The 19304-nt window shown below is 40.5% G+C and overlaps 2 protein-coding genes across 6 annotated transcripts in view; both read left to right on the top strand.

The window, feature by feature from the left end:
• The window catches only part of CRY1 (cryptochrome circadian regulator 1), a 96129-nt gene extending 90490 nt beyond the window's left edge, over positions 1 to 5639 (top strand). For 3 of the 4 annotated variants that reach the window (XM_036866795.1, XM_036866797.1, XM_036866798.1), the window contains exons 11-13: positions 3969 to 4040; positions 4117 to 4220; positions 4988 to 5639. In XM_036866795.1, the coding sequence (XP_036722690.1) occupies positions 3969 to 4040; positions 4117 to 4220 (176 nt within the window). In that variant the 3' untranslated portion in view covers positions 4988 to 5639. The remainder of the gene's footprint in view (positions 1 to 3968; positions 4041 to 4116; positions 4221 to 4987) is intronic. The other variant, XM_036866796.1, reaches the window with a different exon arrangement.
• Positions 5640 to 8666: 3027 nt separating this feature from the next.
• On the top strand, positions 8667 to 18166 carry MTERF2 (mitochondrial transcription termination factor 2). 2 transcript variants are annotated; one of them, XM_036867622.1, is made up of 3 exons: positions 8667 to 9177; positions 10936 to 11044; positions 16440 to 18166. In XM_036867622.1, the coding sequence occupies exon 3, from the start codon at positions 16468 to 16470 to the stop codon at positions 17653 to 17655; it is 1188 nt and encodes a 395-aa protein (XP_036723517.1). In that variant the 5' UTR covers positions 8667 to 9177; positions 10936 to 11044; positions 16440 to 16467; the 3' UTR covers positions 17656 to 18166. The 2 variants fall into 2 exon arrangements, with proteins under 2 accessions (XP_036723517.1, XP_036723516.1); XM_036867621.1 differs by having other exon boundaries at positions 10923 to 11044.
• Positions 18167 to 19304: the final 1138 nt, after the last annotated feature.

Below are 19304 nucleotides of genomic sequence, written 5' to 3'. Positions count from 1 at the left end.
AGTTAGGTAACTTAACCAAGATCCCACAGTTAGTAAGCAGTTGAGCTAAGATTCAGATCCAAGTCTAACTAGTCCTGAAGTTCATACTCTTTCCTGTATCACTGGGTCTCCCCTGCAAATGTAATGCCAAATGTAGTGTTCATAGACAAAATATTTTATTACTGGAATGTGTTTCACCTGCATTCAAATTGTTGCTAATGATGGCAGTGTACTTCAAAAATGTTCTTTCTCAGAGTCTCCTACAATTTGAAGTAAACTTTAACAAGGTAGCATTTCAAAAGTTCTATCAGATTTCTTATGCAGTTCACAGACTGCCTCTTTTGCCCACACATGAGTTTGAGGGACAGAAGTTCTGTGAAGCACTAAGATAACAGGCAGGTGGCAGAGGGTGGAAAGCAACAGACTCCAGTTACCTAGCTAATGGACAATGATGGTACATACTGTTTCTTAGTCCAGTCAAATCTGTATTTATCTGCAAAACTAATCATGTTAGCAAGTTAAATTGGAATAATTTTGCTTCACAAATTTATAAACATGATGTTTTGTGATAGGATTAATAAATCTTGAAAGTAGTCTAATCATGTAAATATTTGCCTATAACATACTTTGTAGCTAGGTGCTTTGAGGCCTTCAAAAGACATAGAAGACATAAAAGCTACATAGAGCTTAGAGTCTAAATGGGGGTGTGGAAGGGGGAAGAAAAAACAACTGAAAAAAGTGATAAATTGTAAGATGCTGCCTCCTCATGCAATAGAAAAAAGGGAGTTGAAGGAACTAGGAAACTTTTCTTAGAATATGGTGGGGGACTTCCCTGGTGGCACAGTGGTTAAGAATCTGCCTGCCAATGCAGGGAACATGGGTTCAAGCCCTGGTCAGGGAAGATCCCACATGCTGTGGAGCAACTAAGCTGGTGCGCCACAACTACTGAGCCTGTGCTCTGGAGCCCGCGAGCCACAACTACTGAGCCCGTGTGCCACAACTACAGAAGCCCATGTGCCTAGAGCCCGTGCTCCTCAACAAGAGAAGCCACCGCAATGAGAAGCCCATGGACCACAACGAAGAGTAGCCCCCACTTGCCACAGCTAGAGAAAGCCCGCACACAGCAACAAAGACCCAACGCAGACAAAAATAAATCAATAAAAAATTTTTAAAAAAAGAAAAGAAGATGGTGGGGTGGGTAGCATTTAAGTAGGCAGATGAAGGAGAGAGCATTGTAGACCTGAAAATGGGAGTGCTTATGGCAAGATCCTTAGGATACTATGCTGTTAAGAATTTCTCCCCTCAGGTTTCTGTTCCATTTGAAAGGACTTACATGGGGACTTCCCTGGTGGCACAGTGGTTAAGAATCTGTCTGCCAATGCAGGGGACATGGGTTCAATCCCTGGTCCAGGAAGATCCCACATACCACAGAGCAGCCAAGCCCGCACGCCACAACTACTGAAGCCTGCGTGCCCTAGAGCCCGCATGCTGCAACTACTGAGCCCACGTGCTGCAACTACAGAAGCCGGCACACCTAGAGCCAGCGCTCCACAACAAGAGAAGCCACCGCAACGAGGAGCCCACACACCGCAGCAAAGAGTAACCCCCGCTCACCACAACTAGAGAAAGCCTGTGCACAGCAATGAAGACCCAACGCAGCCAAAAAATAAATAAAAAGTTTTTAAAAAATGCTAGAAAGGACTTATACTTCGGAAGCATATCCCTTAATGCCCCATACTTACCCTATTCGTAGGCTTTTATTTGCAATGTCTTAAAGGCATTTCAAAGGGCAAGGTTATTTATGATTTAAGTTTTTTAATGACTGTGCAAAAATTCTTTATCTCTGCAACAGAAACTGCATTTTCGTCCTCTCATTTTTGTAGACTTTTTGTGCTCAGGAAAGGAATAAACTAACATACATAGATGTCTTGAGGTATTTTTGTTCTTATAATAAAGCAGACTACTAAAATTTTTTCTATTATAAAATACCTGTTCAGCATTATTAGTCATTGGGGAAATGCAAATTAAAGCTACTAAGAGATAGGACTTCACACCCACTTAGGGTGACCAGTTATCACTGATTGCCTGGCATTGAGGAGTTTCCTGGGACACAGGACTTTCCATGCTAACACTTGAAGAGTCCCAAACTGGGATGAGTTGGTCACCCTATAACCACTAGAGTGGTTGAAATAAAAAAGACAGTAACAAGTGTGTGAAGGATGTGAAGAAACTGGAACCCTCATACATTGCTGAGAGGTAGGGTGTAAAACAGTGAAGCCATTTTGGGAAGCAGTTTGGCAGTTTCTTAAAAGCTAAACATAAATTTAACATACAACCCAGAAATTCCATTCCTAAGTATCTATCCAAAAGAAGTGAAAATATATGTCTACACAGAGACTTATATGTGAATGTTTATAATAGATTTATTCATGATAGTCAAAATGGAGTATATCCATACAATGGAATATTAATTCATAAAAAGGAACAAAACGCTGATATATGCTACAACATGGATAAATCTCAAAAATACTATGTTAAGTTAAAGAAGCCAGACACAAAAGACCACATGCTGCATGGTTCCACTTATATGAACTAGTGAGAAAAGTCATGTTTTTAAAAGAGAGAGTAGATTAGTGCCTACCTTAGGCTTATAGGTGGGAATGGAGAATGAAAGCAAATGGACATGAGAGATCTTTTGGAGGTGATGAAAATGTTCTAAGACTGGATTATGCTGGTGATTACACAACTCTGTAAATTAACTAAAAATTATTGAATTGTACCCTTAAAACAGTTGAATTTTATGGTATATAAATTATTCCTCAAAACTGCTTTAAAAAATTATTCACTATAGACAGTTTAGAAAATTCAGAGAAATAGAAAATAACAATAAAAATCAAATAAATACAATAATTGAAAAATGTATTTGTTGAAGTTTTTTTAATTGTAAAATATGCACAACATAAAATTTAGCATTTTAACCATTTTAAATGTACAATTCATTGGAATTAAGTACCTTCACATTATTCTGTGAAGTTTTCAGTAGAGTTGTGCAAAGATGCATGATGACAAGTATCACTATTAGGGGAAGCCCTGATGATAGTAAGACCAGTAGCAGCACCATTCAGCGGTGAATTTGCCACAGTCCAGAGTCTGACCTTCAGCCTTACAAGTCTAAAGCCTGAACGTTTGCTATAATTAGTGGTGACCATTCTGTGAATGACAGACTAGAAATTTTAAAATCATATGAATTAAAATATCAACAGGGAACATTAGTTTATTAGCTAATGGTGGAAATATTCCTTTCCAGAAGTCCTCAACCTTGATCAGGGCATTCACTTTCCCAATTTTGAGTACCCGAAAAGCTGAATTCTTTATCCAGAGAAATGTGATAAGTATGAAGTTACACTAAAAATAAGTAGATTGTCTTGTTCGGGCCATCATGCAACCACTCCTAGGGGTAGGATCCTCATATTTTTCCATAATGTTTTCTCTAGAATCTACTTTTCTGTGCTAACCCATTCTCCTATAACATTTTTTTCTTTTTAGGAGAATTGATGCAATTGCACAGGCTAGGTAACTGCTCCATTGTTTAACTCTCATCTGGCAGGCCCTTATTCCCTTACTGTATCTCCAAGGACATATGTTTTAGATAGGTGCTGAGGGAGGAGGAGGTGAAGGAAGGATGTATATCTCACTGATGCCCTATGTTTTGACTTCATGATCAAGTGTCTAATTGTCATCCAGTAAAGAAGTGTTTTTTAGAAAATGATTATCAGTGATTTTGCCTTTGAACAATCAACATTTCTATGACCCTAAATTTAAGAACAAGTTAAGTTTTCCTGATTTGGGTATGATTTTTGGTTCATATGAAGGGTTGTGGATTAATCCTAAAATGCACAATACAAATAGTAAAAATTAGATTTGTAATCGTAATACATACAACTTGAAATTTATTTTAAGTAATTTTACTATGTTTAAAATACTAACAGGTTGCACTCCAGGGAGTGGTATTTTACATTATGCTCATGGAGATAGTCAGCAAACTCACCTATTAAAGCAAGGTAAGAATGTAGCATTTGAGCATACTCTTCTTCTCACCTTTCTTATCTTAAACATACATTTTTTAAAAATGTGTAGGAAGAAGCTCCACGTGCACTGGTCTCAGCAGTGGGAAACGTCCTAGTCAGGAAGAGGACACACAGAGTATCGGTCCTAAAGTCCAGAGACAGAGCACTAATTAGGTAAATATTTTAGAGCTTTATTTCTTGCTTTAGCAGAGTGTATAATCAACATAAATTAATATAATTTCCAAAATGGAGCTAATCTCTATTTTCAAACCAGAGAATCTGAGGCATAAATTTTTCAGTGATTGTTACAAAATCAGTTAATTCTTAGACAAGAGAAATGTATCTGTCCTGGACAAAGTGCTGTACTCAGTTTTATGGTCGTCTGAACTGATGATCTTCAAATTTGAAAAGCTTATGATGTCATGCTCAGGTTTTTCCTCGGAAAAAGCCATCCTTTTCATTTCTTTCCTGTGTGACCAGGAGTCTAAAACAAAGTGACTTTTTTATTTTAGTGATATTAATATAATCCCTTTATGAAATTTTCCGCAAATCTTCTCTTGTGTTTATAAATTTCTTTTAACTATTGTGATACTTCTAAAATCTAAATTATTTCCAGTTTGGGAATAGTTTAAGTTTTTTTTAAATGTTGGCCCTTTTTAGAAGTGTCAGAAAGCCATGCCTGTATTCAGTTCAACTGGTTATGGGATACCATTTTGTGATTTAAATTTATATGAAAAGTATTCATATAGTGCATTTGCCAGTTTTTAAAGACTTGTTTCTTCAGTTATCTTGAACTGTTTACATTTTTAAAATCATTGCTATTTTTTAATGCCAATATAATTAGTCTGTAAATTTCTTGAAGATCAGTAAACACTCATCAGATTTTTGTCATTCCTTGCAATCAAGCTTTACCCAGGTTTTTTTTTTCCCTTAAATCACAGAAAACATTCAGAAGGAATACCGTTGCAGCAGAAATTGGTGGGCAGTTCAATACTTTTTCAGTTAAATTATTTTAAAATGTTCTTCATTAATGGAAAACAGTTACATATTGAAATGCATTATTTCTAATAACATTTCTGTAGTTTTTAACTTTTTAATGAATTTGACATAGGACAAATGGTAATTTGTATATAAAGAACTTGGTAAAAGAATTTGCTTAATGTAAATATAAATAGTCACAATTAGTATAGACCCATCAATATATTTTTGATAATCTTTCATGTATGGTAAAAATTAAAGTGGCAAACTGATATTCTGATATAAAAATCAAAGTTTTGAGAGTCAATGTGAGAATATAGGATTTTAGACTTTCTTAAAAGACTGTTAAAATTTTAAGACAGAATTTTTCTTGACATCATTATTTGGTCTAACTTTGAACTCTTTGACAATAATGTTTCAGAAAACGTGTAATCAAAATTGGTAGTTATAGCCTCCATTAACATAGACAATATATATTTTAAAGCTTCATGTATGCCTGTTTTCACCCAAAGTTGTGGATATCATGGTATCATGTGTTAAGTTCTTCTTGTCTCCCTTTCTTTGTTCAGTTACAGCTAAAGTGACTTTGTTATTAAAGTATATGCATATATGGAATCCTGTGTACTTGGTGGTTGCTTTTTTTTTTTTTTTTCCTTTTTAAAAAATTTTTTGTTTGTTTTAGGTAAGGGGGAGAGCACTGGTATGTGAGATGTGATCACAAATTAGAAACAGATTCTGTAAACTACATGTCACCATTCTGAATGAAGAAACAGCTAATATATATTTAGTAAAATACTTTTCAAAATTATTCCAAGTAAGAATACTATCTTCCAAATACTTCGTACTTTTAAAAATAAAGTTATCTGTAAGAAAGATTTAAAACCAAATAAATTTTTTTCAAGTAATTGGGCTTATAACTCTGAGTTAGTCAGTATGGGGTAGCAGTTAAGAGTGTGGGCCCTGGAGTCAAATGCCTGGCTCTGTCACTCATTAGCTTTGAGATCTTGGGCAATTATTAACCTTTTGTGCCTTCTTTTTTCTCTTCTATAAAAAGTGAGGATGAGAGTAGTATCTGCTTCATAGTACATATGAAATGCTCGTAACAGCGCCTGGCATGTGGTAGGATGCTCAGTAAATATTCGCTACAGGATTGCCGTTCTGTGTAGCTCTCTGAAATGTGCAGTGCATAGTCTACATAACTGCCTGCTGCAGCTCTGGTTAGCTGCCATTATTGTTATCATTATTATTATCCCTTTACTGTTCTCCAGTAGGCCAGTTCTTACCATTTGGAATTATAACCATTGGTTTTTGTTTTCCCATCTTTATTAGTGATAAGATGTTCAGTGTGGTAATTGTATTTAAAGGTAACTCAAGATAAATTTGAGTCAGAAATCCAGAAACAATCATTTTTATTTTTAGATGAGACACATTTTAGAAAGTATCCTGGATAATTAATTAATACTGATCAATAAATTCATTACTGAGAAAGAAAAAACTGCCTTATCTTCTTTCATCACTGTTAATAAGGAGTAATATTTTGTTTTTCACACCTGTACTTTACTTCCTGCTCTTTGGACCTGATTGTACTATACAGAATTGAGAAATTCATTGACTTGGAATTTACCATCACCATTTGGGGAATAAAAGATGCAGTTTTAATATGAATAAATCAGTATTTTAGTAAAAGAACACTATTTCAACATAGGCACTGATATTTTACTTTTAAATGTAGAAGGATTTTAATATGTTTGGGGGGGTGGGGTGGGGAACGCTTTTTTCAGTTTGGTCTAAATTGTGACTAAAACAAAAAAATCACCAAAAGGGAAAGAGAGGTATCAATCAATGTGCTCCAGCTGAGCAAATGCACTATGTTTGAATACAGTGCTGTCCCCCTAACTGGAAGGGTTAGTGTTCTAAAAACCCTACAGCAGGTGGTTGAGGGATTTTAAGACATTTTGTTCATTCAGCAGATACTTCTTGAACTCTTATTACCAAAAACTGTGCTTAGCAACTTGGAAAAACTGAATTGAGGGAACTACGTTTTTAAGTTTTTCACATTCACTTAAAACAGTAAATTTGGGATATAAAAGACTGATAGCAATATTACTTTTAACCATCTCTTACATACTAGAAACTTCAGGATCTTCCCACAATTTCAAACATATGTTTGTAATTTTCTTGTAGGTAATATGCCTAATACTAGGTTCTTTGAACCCGTTTCTCCATCCAAGTGTTTTTCTGATTGTATGGTTCTAGAAATGAACTCTAAACATTTAGGATGGAAAAAACTTTGGGTAGCATTTATTTAAGACAACTGGCATAGCTAAGTTGGTCAATTTCAAGTGTGATTACAATGCACAGGGTTATATGTATTGTCATTCCTCATACAGTTATGTGGAGCCCTGATACAAGCTGCTAGCACCTTAATGCACATCTCTGCTCCCTCCCTCCTGACCAGTGACTGCAGCATGCAGTTCTAAGGCCCTAGTTTACATTCCTTAACGGCCCTAGTTTACATTCCTTAACGTCCTTCTCTTTTCTGTGTCCTACTTTAATTCCCTTTTCCTAGATGCAGGTGACACACTTTGGTTAGTCTGGACCCCAGATCCTTGTATTTCAGGAAGAAGAGTGCGGTAAAGCCATGAATAATGGGGCTTTTGTATACGGGTAACTCAGAGGGAGAAGGGTTACTGGACAAACACTCCCCTACCTCACATACATTAGCCACCCAGTTAATTCTAGAATATCCTGGAGATCAAAGTTGACCTAGAGACAAGGAGCCAGGATTCTTGCTGCTACTCTGTGGAATTAAAGTGCAACTAGTCAGTCCCTCTAAACAAAGCCATTGAGCATAAACTGGGTAATAAGTCTAGACTCAAAGATTTGGTTAGCATTTCCTGAGTCCCTATCATATGCCAAGCACTGTTCATAGGAAAATTAATTCATCAGTATCCACAAGGAGTTCACTCCACAAGGAGAGAGGGCCATCTTGAAGAATTACAGTGCTGCATGTTAAGGCTGTGTTAGAACTGTGCACAGTATACTATGAAATACGCAAAGTGAGGGGCCTATAGGCTGGGAAAATCACAGCTTTCCTGACCCCCAACTCCACACCCAGCATAGGACAGCTAGGCCAGTCAGGGCACCCTGTCCTTGGAAACATTTAACTCTAGTTGCGATTCATCATGTCATTGGTTGTTAATGTCTTTGTCCTCCACTAGAATGTAAACCTCATCAGGATAGGGAATGTACTTTATTCCCCCTTGTCTTGTGCAACGCTGTTTTGTCATTGCAGCTTCACATGCTTGACACTTAACAGGCATGCCATAAATATGTGTATGGATAAATATGAGAATAAATGGGACAGACATTGAGCCTGGCTTTAAGGAGAAATTTGTTGGTCTATGAGGTTGGCATCACAGGTAATAATTAGAATGTAAAGCACCTAGCAGTTTATCAGGAAAGGTGAGTATTTGGGTGAAAGAGGCAGGAGGGAGGCTGTTAAAGACGCATCAGACACTGTAGCTGACTGCTGGATGGGGGGGGGCGGGTAGAGGGGGAAGGAAAGCTAGATATCTACTAGAGAAATTTCGGGATTTTTTAAACTACGTTTCTTTTGTAACTTAGTTCTTTACCTATCGACTAATTTTGGGAATTCTGAATGGCTACAGCGTAAAGATATAGCGGTTTGAGTTATTTCTACCCTTTTTTTCTCCCAGGCTAGTGACACTCCCCAAGGGACAAAAGGACTGAAACTCCAAGTTCTCTAAAATACTGGGAGGGAAAGGGTGAGAAAATGCCGGAGGCAACAGTTGCCGGCCAGAGGCGCTGTTCCCCGCACAGCTGACCCGCACGCTGGCCCAACTCCGCAGCTCCCCTCCGCTCCGCCCGGCCCCGCCCCGCCGCGCTGCGTCAGGAGGGTCACGTAGCCTGCGCCCCGCGCCCTGATTGGCTGCGTTGGGGGCTCTAGGGCGTGTCTGTGGGTTCCGCGGGCCGGAGCTGCTGAGGGGAATTGGTGGGCGGCTTGGGACCCTGGCCCCTGTTCCCAGGCCTCGGGAGGACGCCAGGCCGCGGGGAGCCTCGGCCTGGGGAGGGAAGGAGGACGGAGCCAGAGACCCTGAACTCGCGCCTTGTGCAGAGTGGACGCCAACAGGTGAGTCGCCCCGGTCCTGCGCCCCTGGGGGTGATCGTCTCTGGCCGCACTGCGGCCGAGAGGCTGGAGTCGGGAGCTGCCCACCGTGAAGCCAGACTTCCCGCCAGCTGCTCAGCTCCGCCTGGCTGGCTCGGGCGCTGGGTGGACGCTGGGGCGCCGCCGGTCGGAAGTTTCTCTGGATAAGCACAGGCCCCACATGATGTGCGGCTTTCGATCGCTCCCCAATATCCTCTGCCTTGGGCTCTCGTTTTTCCTTTCTTACAAACATTGGGGTTAATTTGAAACTGTCAGCAGGTCGTACATGTTATAAAAGTAGAAGTTAACTGAATTACTGGTGTTCGTCGAGGGGACCGTGTTATGAAAACTGTGCATATTACAGAAATGGGTTTCACTCCTCAAAAACGCTTAAGAAACATGAAGTATCAGAAAATAAACCACGTTGTGATTTAGAAAACATTTACCTGGATCATTGCTATGTGCAGAGCTTGGGGCTAAGAGCAGGACTCAGCTAAGCTGTTGGGTTTGAATCCAAGGTCTGCCCTTTATTAGCTGACCAACCTTGGGCTACTTTACGTGCATCTGTTAACTCATCTTTAAAATGGGTTGCTGTGATGGTTTAATGAGTTTCTGAATGCTTTGTGATTTACGGTATTAATTAATTTAACCTTCACAATTACCCAGGATGTAATCTTCACGAACACCTAGTGATGCCATTTTCCTGGTGCTTAAACTGAGGCACAGAGAGGTGAAGTGACTTCCTCAAGTCACAGCACAACTAATGACCAGGAATTAAGCCCAGGCAGCCCACAGCTTTACCCACTACATTAAGTTGTAGTGAACTTGGTTTGTCATCGAGTTTCAGTTGACAGATACTGATTTTGTTTCTGTGGACCAAGTTCTTTGCTGGGTACAGGGGATAAAGTAGAAGAGCACGCAGACCCTGCTTTCCAGGTGCTTGCAATCTGGTGCAGGTTGTTCATAGTTAGACTAAAGGGTGCCCATGAATCCTGCTAAAGTCTTTTGCAAAATGTGAGTATGGGTCCTTTTTTGGGAAAGAGAGGGAGTGTGGCTCACACCATGTTCTCTGGTGGGTCTGTGATTCAAAGGTATGAAGAAACATTTTAGCAGAAAAGCTAGTGTCTAGCATAATGCCTGACACACAGAATGAGCCAAACAAACAAAAACCAAAAAACTGGTTGAATGAATGAGGAACTTACAGGAGTATAAGTGCCACAGTAGGGTCAAGAGCAGGGTGCTGTGGAAGAGCACACATGAAAGTCACCTGCCCAGGAATGCCTCCTAGAGTCAGCAGTGCCAGCCAGGTGAAACGTAGAGAAGCAATTCATTGGAACATGGCAGTAAACCGTCTCTGCCCTCATGGAGGGTGAGACAGAAACCACACATGAACAGCTGCAGCTGTGACAAGTGGCACATAGGAACAGTCCATGGTGATAAGAGAGCCTGTTGGGGGACAGGAAGCCTCATCTATTCATGAAGGGCAGGGAACTTTCCCTGAGAAAGTGACACTTAGACCTAGGAGTTAGGAGCATTGCAGGCATGGGGAGTAACCCTCAGTCTTCAGAGACCCTGTGATGGGAACAGGTAAAGCACCAGGGGCAGAAAGGAAGCTGGTGCAGCTGGTGTAGGCAGAGGGGGACAGGAGATTTGGGTGGTGACAAAGCCTAAGACAAAGAGGCCTTGCAGGCCATGGTAAGGCTTTTTTACTTTATGTCTTTATCCTAAAGTGCCATCGAAAAGTTTATTGCAGGGAGGTGACAAGATCACATTTTGAGAAGAAGCTGGAAAGAAGCCCGAGTGGATTAAGAAGCCCCGGATGAGGACAGGATCTCTGGGGAGAAACTCTAAGGTAAGAAGAGGAGAGGGCCTAGAACCAAGCCTTTAAGATGAGCCTGCAGAGGAGACAACTAAAGGACAGTCAGGAGTGTAGGAAGGAAGGAGGAGAACCTGGGGAGTGGGAGGTTTTGGAAGTCAGGTTTGAGTATTTCACAGGGAAGGTGGTCACCTGTGCTGAAAACTGCTGGTGTCAAAAGAGGGAGGAACTAAAACTACTCATTGGCTTTAATCACATGGAAGTTGTCTTTATGGGAAGCTATATAAATAGGAAGAGAGGAAATGGAAAGAAAGAAGGAGCTGCAAGAATTAACCTGAGGGGAAGAGAAAAATGGGATTTTAGTTGGAGGGGCAGAGAGAGAAAGAGCCACTGAGGTGAAGGGAGGGAACCTCAGAGAGGAGGATGCAGCTGAAGGAGTGAATACATGAGAAAGAAGGGCTCTAGACACTTCAGGCCAGAGAGGCTGGGATCAGCACAGGAGCAGGAATTACCCTGGATGATGAAAGATGTCATTGTAGGGAAGGGGAGATAGCAGAAGGTTTATGTTTGGTGTGATGAATTGCACTCCTTTCTTTGTACAAGTTAGAGGCAAGGATATTGGTTGAGAGTGAAGGAGAGAATGGGTGTCAGGGGAAGCTGGAGGTCTGAGTTGAGAAGATTTGACATAGTTGTTGGGGGATGTGAAAGAGTGAGTTGACCAGAGATTGTTTTAGGATGCTCTGGCAGAGGCAGCCAAGTATGCAGCAGAGGCCGGAAATTAGCCACCTGGCTCATTCAGGGAATTGCAAAAATAGTAGGGGAGTGAGGACGGAGGCTAGCTAGAAACAGAAACTACATTTAATACAGTATAACAAAGGAGGCATCACAAATCATGGGGAAGGAAAGGATTGTTCAAACATGGTGCTTAGAGATAGCTAAGCTATTGATAAAATCTATTTACATTCTTAGCTCACAATCAGAAATTTCAAATGAATTAAAGGAGCTAGCTTTTAAAATTCAAACAAAGGTCAGGAGCCTTCAACGTGGCAGAGGAGTAAGACGTGGAGATCACTTTCCTCCCCACACATACATCAAAACTACATCTACATGTGGAACAACTCCTACAGAACACCTACTGAATGCTGGCAGAAGACCTCAGACTTCCCAAAAGGCAAGAAACTCCCCACGTACCTGGGTAGGGCAAAAGAAAAAAGGAAAAACAGAGACAAAAGAACAGGGACGGGACCTGCACCTCGGGGAGGGAGCTGTGAAGGAGGAAAAGTTTCCACACACTAGGAAGCCCCTTCACTGGTGGAGATGGGGTTGGGCACGGGGGGAGCTTCGGAGCCACAGAGGAGAGCGCAGCAATAGGCGTGCAGAGGGCAAAGCGGAGAGATTCCCGCACAGAGGATCGGTGCCGACTCTCACCAGCCTGAGAGGCTTGTCCGCTCACCCGCCGGGCCGGGCGGGGTCTGGGAGCTGAGGCTCGAGCTTTGGAGTTCAGATCCCAGGGAGAGGACTGGGGTTGGCTGCGTGAACACAGCCTGAAGGGGGCTAGTGTGCCACAGCTAGCTGGCGGGGAGTCCGGGAAAAAGTCTGGAACTGCCTAAGAGGCAAGAGACCATTGTTTTGGGGTGCGTGAAGAGAGGGGATTCAGAGCACCACCTAAATGAGCTCCAGAGACAGGTGTGAGCTGTGGCTATCAGCGCGGACCCCAGAGACGGGCATGAGACGCTAAGGCTGCTGCTGCAGCCACCAAGAAGCCTGTGTGCAAGCACAGGTCACTATCCACACCTCCCTTCCTGGGAGCCTGTGCAGCCCACCACTGCCAGGGTCCCATGATCCAGGGACAACTTCCCTGGGAGAACACACGGCGCGCATCAGGCTGTTGCAGTGTCACACCGGCCTCTGCCGCTGCAGGCTCGCCCCACGTTCCATACCCCTCCCTCCCCCCCAGCCTGAGTGAGCCAGAGCCCCCTAATCAGCTGCTCCTTTAACCCCGTCCTGAGTGAAGAACAGACGCCCTCAGGTGACCTACACGCAGAGGTGGGGCCAAATCCAAAGCTGAACCCCAGGAGCTGTGCGAACAAAGAAGAGAAAGGGAAATCTCTCCCAGCAGCCTCAGGAGCAGCGGATTAAATCTCAAGTGCTCATGGAACATTCTCCAGGATAGATCCTATCTTGGGTCACAAATCAAGCATTGGTAAATTTAAGAAAATTGAAATCGTATTAAGTATCATTTCCGACCACAACGCTGAGACTAGATATCAATTACAGGAAAAAATCTGTAAAAGATACAAACACATGGGAGGCTAAATAATATACTACTAAATAATGAAGAGATCACTGAAGAAATCAAAGAGGACATCAAAAAATACCTAGAAATAAATGACAATGAAAACACGATGACCCAAAACCTGTGGGACGCAGCAAAAGCAGTTCTAAGAGGGAAGTTTATAGCAATACAATCCTACCTCAAGAAACAAGAAATGGGACTTCCCTGGTGGCGCAGAGGTTAAGAATCCGCCTGCCAATCCAGGGGACACAGGTTTGAGCCCTGGTTTGGGAAGACCCCACATGCTGTGGAGCAACTAAGCCTGTGCGCCACAACTACTAAGCCTGTGCTCTAGAGCCCGCAAGCTAAAACTACTGAATCCCGCGCGCCTGGAGTCCATGCTTCATGACCAGAGAAGCCACCGCAATGAGAAGCCCGTGCACCACAATGAAGAGTAGCCTCCACCTGCCACACTAGAAAAAGCCCGCACGCAGCAACGAAGACCCAAAGCAGCCAAAAATAGAGAAAGAAACAAGAAACATCTCAAATAAACAACCTAACCTTACACCTAAAGCAATTAGAGAAAGAAGAACAAAAAAACCCCCAAAGTTAGCAGAAGGAAAGAAATCCTAAAGATCAGATCAGAAATAAATGAAAAAGAAATGAAGGAAACGATAGCAAAGATCAGTAAAACTAAAAGCTGGTTCTTTGAGAAGATAAACAAAATTGATAAACCATTAGCCAGACTCATCAAGAAAAAAAGGGAGAAGACTCAAATCAACAGAATTAGAAATGAAAAAGGAGAAGTAACAACTGACAATGCAGAAATACAAAGGATCATGAGAGATTACTACAAGCAACTATATGCCAATAAAATGGACAACCTGGAAGAAATGGACACATTCTTAGAAAAGCACAGCCTCCCGAGACTGAACCAGGAAGAAATAGAAAATATAAACAGACCTATCACAAGCACTGAAATTGAAACTGTGATTTAAAATCTTCCAGCAGACAAAAGCCTGGGACCAGATGGCTTCACAGGCAAATTCTATCAAACATTTAGAGAAGAGCTGACACCTATCCTTCTCCAACTCTTCCAAAATACAGCAGAGGGAGGAACACTCCCAAACTCATTCTACGAGGCCACCATCACCCTGATACCAAAACCAGACAAAGATGTCACAAAAAAAGAAAACTACAGGCCAATATCACTGATGAACGTAGATGCAAAAGTCCTCAACAAAGTACCAGCAAACAGAATCCAACAGCACATTAAAAGGATCATACACCATGATCAAGTGGGGTTTATCCCAGGAATGCAACGATTCTTCAATATATGCAAATCAGTCAATGTGATAAATCATATTAACAAATTGAAGGAGAAAAGCCATATGAGCATCTCAATAGATGCAGAAGAAGTTTTCGACAAAATTCAACACCCATTTTTTGATAAAAACCCTCCAGAAAGTACGCATATAGGGAACTTACCTCAACATAATAAAGGCCATTTATGACAAACCCACAGCCAACATCATTCTCAATGGTGAAAAACTGAAACCATTTCCACTAATATCAGGAACAAGACAGGGTTGCCCACTCTTACCACTATTATTCAACATAGTTTTGGAAGTTTTAGGCACAGCAGTCAGAGAAGAAAAAGAAGTAAAAGGAATCCAAATCGGAAAGGAAGAAGTAAAACTGTCACATATACACACTACCAAATGTAAAATAGCTAGCTAGTGGGAAGCAGCTGCATAGCACAGGGAGATCAGCCTGGTGCTTTCTGTCCACCTAGAGGGGTGGGATAGGGAGGGTGGGAGGGAGATGCCAGAGGGAGGAGATACGGGGATGTATGTATAGGTATAGCTGATTCACTTTGTTATACAGCAGAAACTAACACACCATTGTAAAGCAATTATACTCTAATAAAGATGTTAAAAAAAAAAAAAACGGGGCTTCCCTGGTGGCACAGTGGTTGAGAATCTGCCTGCCAATGCAGGGGACACGGGTTTGAGCACTGGTCTGGGAAGATCCCACATGCCACAGAGCAACTACGCCCGTGAGCCACAACTACTGAGCCTGCGTGTCTGGAGCCTGTGCTCCGCAACAAGAGAGGCCGCGACAGTGAAAGGCCTGCGCACCGTGATGAAGAGTGGCCCCCGCTTGCCGCAACTAGAGAAAGCCCTCGCACAAAAACGAAGACCCAACACAGCCAAAAATAAATAAATTAATTAATTAATTAAAAAAAAAAAACAGGGACTGAAAAATAAATAAAATTCAAACAAAAATATAGAAGGAAATAGGGGTGAATTTTTATCTTCTCATCTGATGCATAAAAGCAGTAGGAATCCTAAAGGAAAGGGAAACTTCCCTAATCCTTTGACCAATTAAAATTAACCGATTTGTCCTGACACATGCTACACAATGTATGAAGCTTGAAGACATTATGCTAAGTGAAATAAGCCATGGTCACCATTCCACAGCTAACATGATTTTCTGTGGCTTCACTAGGGCAGTCACATGGCATTCCTCATTTTACCTGGCTGAGACTTATTTTAATTCTAGATTTATAAAAAAGTTTTTCACATAATTCTCATAAAAAAGCATACATTTATTCATTCATTTTAGAGAAAACAAATTCACTGACTTATTTTGATAAGTTATTTAGCAAAAAAATATTTACTCTAAAATATAAAATTAGAGTTGACACCCCTCCTTAAAAAGTATTTGCTTCAGCTAAACATCAGCTTGAAAATGTAAAATGATAAAACAAAAAAATGGGTGTGTGTAAATAGTGTATGTGTCCTAAACCTTAACGTATCAGAGTTGAAAGGGAATGTGTGTCAAAATAACATTTGAGGTTTGTGAATCTTTGAACTCCTTGTGGTTTTGCTACTGGTCTGTAAAATGGAGCTAACTACTGCACGAGGTTGTTGCAAAGCTCAAACAGACAATGTATTTATGAAGTTTAAGATGTGAAGCAGTGTATTAGTTACTTCATCAATTATTTAAGAGGCTCTATTTAATATACTCCACATGAGTTGTCTAATTTAAGTCCATTTTATTTCCATGCTTACTACTTACAGCTCAAATTTGTGTTTGTATTCTAAAAGTCAATACCCTTTATGTTAAAAACCTGTATTTTCTTTCATATAGGTATGATGAGTACCTTCTGAGTCTCAGGATGGTGGGAGTTAGCCAGTGGATTGCAGGCATGTTGTGGAAGTTGCTGATGAGATCCCAGCCCTGCAGGCTCTGTTCTTTCAGAAAGATGCTATCAGCTCCAAAATACACACCTTTTCTAGCATCCTTCACCTATACAACTGATAATCAGTCAAATAGAGAAAATAAAAAGACAGTAGAAAAGCTCTATAAATTGTCAGTTGACATCAGGAAAATTCAAAGATTAAAAGGATGGGTACTTCTGGAGGATGAAACCTATGTTGAAGAAATTGCAAATATTTTACAACAGGTAGGTGCCGATGAGACTGCTGTAGCCAGGATCTTGGAACACTACCCAGAAGCAATTATCTGCAGTCCACCTGCTGTTAACACCCAGAGAGAACTCTGGCAGTCAGTTTGCAAGAACGAGAAAGAGTTAGTTAAGTTAATAGAACAGTTTCCAGAATCTTTCTTTACTGTTAAAGACCAGGAAAACCAGAAGCTGAATGTTCAATTCTTTCAAGAGTTGGGACTCAAAAATGTGGTCATTAGTAGATTTTTGACAACTGCGTCTAATATTTTTCACACTCCTGTTGAGAAGAATAAGCAAATGATAAAGGTTCTTCAAGAGAGTTATCTAAATTTAGGTGGCTCTGAGGTCAACATGAAAGTTTGGCTACTAAAATTATTAAGCCAAAACCCATTTATTTTGTTAAATTCTTCTGCATCTATAAAGGAAACACTAGAATTTCTCCAGGAGCAGGGTTTTACAAACTTTGAAATTCTCCAACTTCTCTCCAAACTCAAAGGATTTCTGTTTCAGCTTTGCCCAAGAAGTATACAGAACAGTATGTCCTTCTCTAAAAATGCTTTTAAATGTACTGATCATGACCTGAAGCAATTAGTTTTGAAATGTCCTGCCCTTTTATATTATTCTGTTCCAGTTTTGGAAGAGAGAATTCAGGGATTATTGAAAGAAGGAATTTCCATAGCTCAGATAAGAGAGACGCCAAAGGTTCTTGAATTAATGCCACAAATAGTACAGTACAGGGTAAGGAAACTGAATTCCTTAGGCTATAGAATAAAGGATGGATATCTAGCAAATCTAAATGGAACAAAAAAAGAGTTTGAGGCTAACTTTGGTAAAATTCAGGCCAAAAAAGGAAGGCCATTATTTAATCCTGTGGCACCATTAAATGTTGAAGAGTAACTTGCTGACTGATGTTGCTTCTTTCTATCAGTGCCGAGTAAAACCGAGTAGCAAAAACTTAAGTGATTCAGGCATATTGTGGGCACCAGTAATTTTAAGAACCTACTTAGCTTCTGAGTTGTGTTTAAATGACCTCTAAGTAGAAAATCTCTCACTCAATTGCTGTACTTAAAAATATAAATTGCATTTATTTTAAATAAAGTTTGTAATTTTGACCTTGAGCTATTTCAAAATATTAAATGGTCTATCAGTGTGATATTTTACAAGTGAGTAATTTCTAAGAAACTGACGAGTGCACTCCATTCGAAGTATGGATACATTTTTACTCATATAGCACATTTCACTTGGGATGCAGACCCAGGCTTCTTTCTCACCACCAGCTCTGAAACATCACTCTACTATGGTGTGAATTCTGCAGCTTAGTGTTTAGTGAAACATAGCAAACTTCTAATACATTTTTGTGGAGAAAGTTGATTTCATCTCCAGGTTGGAATAAGGGAATATCTTTGAGAACCAAGTATTGCCCATCAAAAGGAATAATTAGAGCTTATTTGTGTGGTCAGTTTATTTAAAATTGACTGTTTTATCTCATGAAACACTTTTATATGCATTTATTACCTTCCCCTTTTTACAGATGAGGAAACAAGCTTAAGAGAGCCATCCAGCTGCCACATGCCAGAGCCCAGATTTACTAAGATCTCTCTTCTGTTCAAACCTTGTGAACAGAAAAAGGATTGCTTATGAGTTGGCATAAGAAAAGTCACCCCTACCTGATATGCTAAAAGAGTACCAACTACAAATTTAGGGATTTTTATGAAAACATCTCTGTAAAATTCCTTAAATTTGAAATGATCTTATTTGTATAAACTTTCTGAAAATCCAGGTCTGACTGTAAAATATGAAAGGTAAAGTGTGTGATGGTTGGTACTGATTTTAGTTAGGTTTCAAGTTTATATTTCTAAACTTTGTTCCAAGATAAATATTATGCAAATAAAGACTGGCTCACTTTCAGCTGTGGAGTTTGAACTCTGTAACAAATACACAAACAATTGACTCTTGACACTCAAACATCTGCGCTATGGCCTTAAGTCATGAAAAAAATGAAAAACGCAGGCCACGTCTTCACTCTATTCCTTCATTCAGCAAATGCAGGTAATCCTCACTCTCCCAATCTGTTCAGTTCCTTAGGAAAGCGAAAGGTATCTCTGTGCAGCACCTACTAAGTGCTGGGCACGTTGTGCTTTACAACTCTTAAGAGCTGAGTACCACTGTTTATTGTTCTAACAGATGAGGACATTCAGGCACAGAGAGGGTAAGTCACTTACTCAAAGTCACACAGAAATGTCTGTTCAAGAGAAAGCATGGCAGCCAGTATAGTCGGGGCAGAGTTAAGTGATGGGAAGAGTGACACAAGATGAGCATCACAGGTCCACCTAAGGAACAGGATCTCATTCTAAATGTGATGGGAAACCCTTTGGCAGATTTTAGTTTATGCTTGCTGTCCTGACGAAATTATCAGCAGTGCTTTCACCCTCAAAAGTTATCTCAGTTTGGAATACATTATACATTATATGGTCACCTTGGTAGTTCTATGTTAGATGTCAATTTTGAGATGCCTACAAGAATCAGAGCAGAGATTTCAAATAGAA

Source organism: Balaenoptera musculus, chromosome 10 (genome assembly GCF_009873245.2).
Source record: "Balaenoptera musculus isolate JJ_BM4_2016_0621 chromosome 10, mBalMus1.pri.v3, whole genome shotgun sequence".
NCBI lineage: Eukaryota > Metazoa > Chordata > Mammalia > Artiodactyla > Balaenopteridae > Balaenoptera > Balaenoptera musculus.
This window is presented reverse-complemented; position numbering and strand designations above follow the sequence as displayed.

Coding starts and splice junctions, on each gene's coding strand:
- MTERF2 (XM_036867622.1), top strand. CDS start 16,468: ATGGTGGGAGTTAGCCAGTGGATTGCAGGCATGTTGTGGAAGTTGCTG.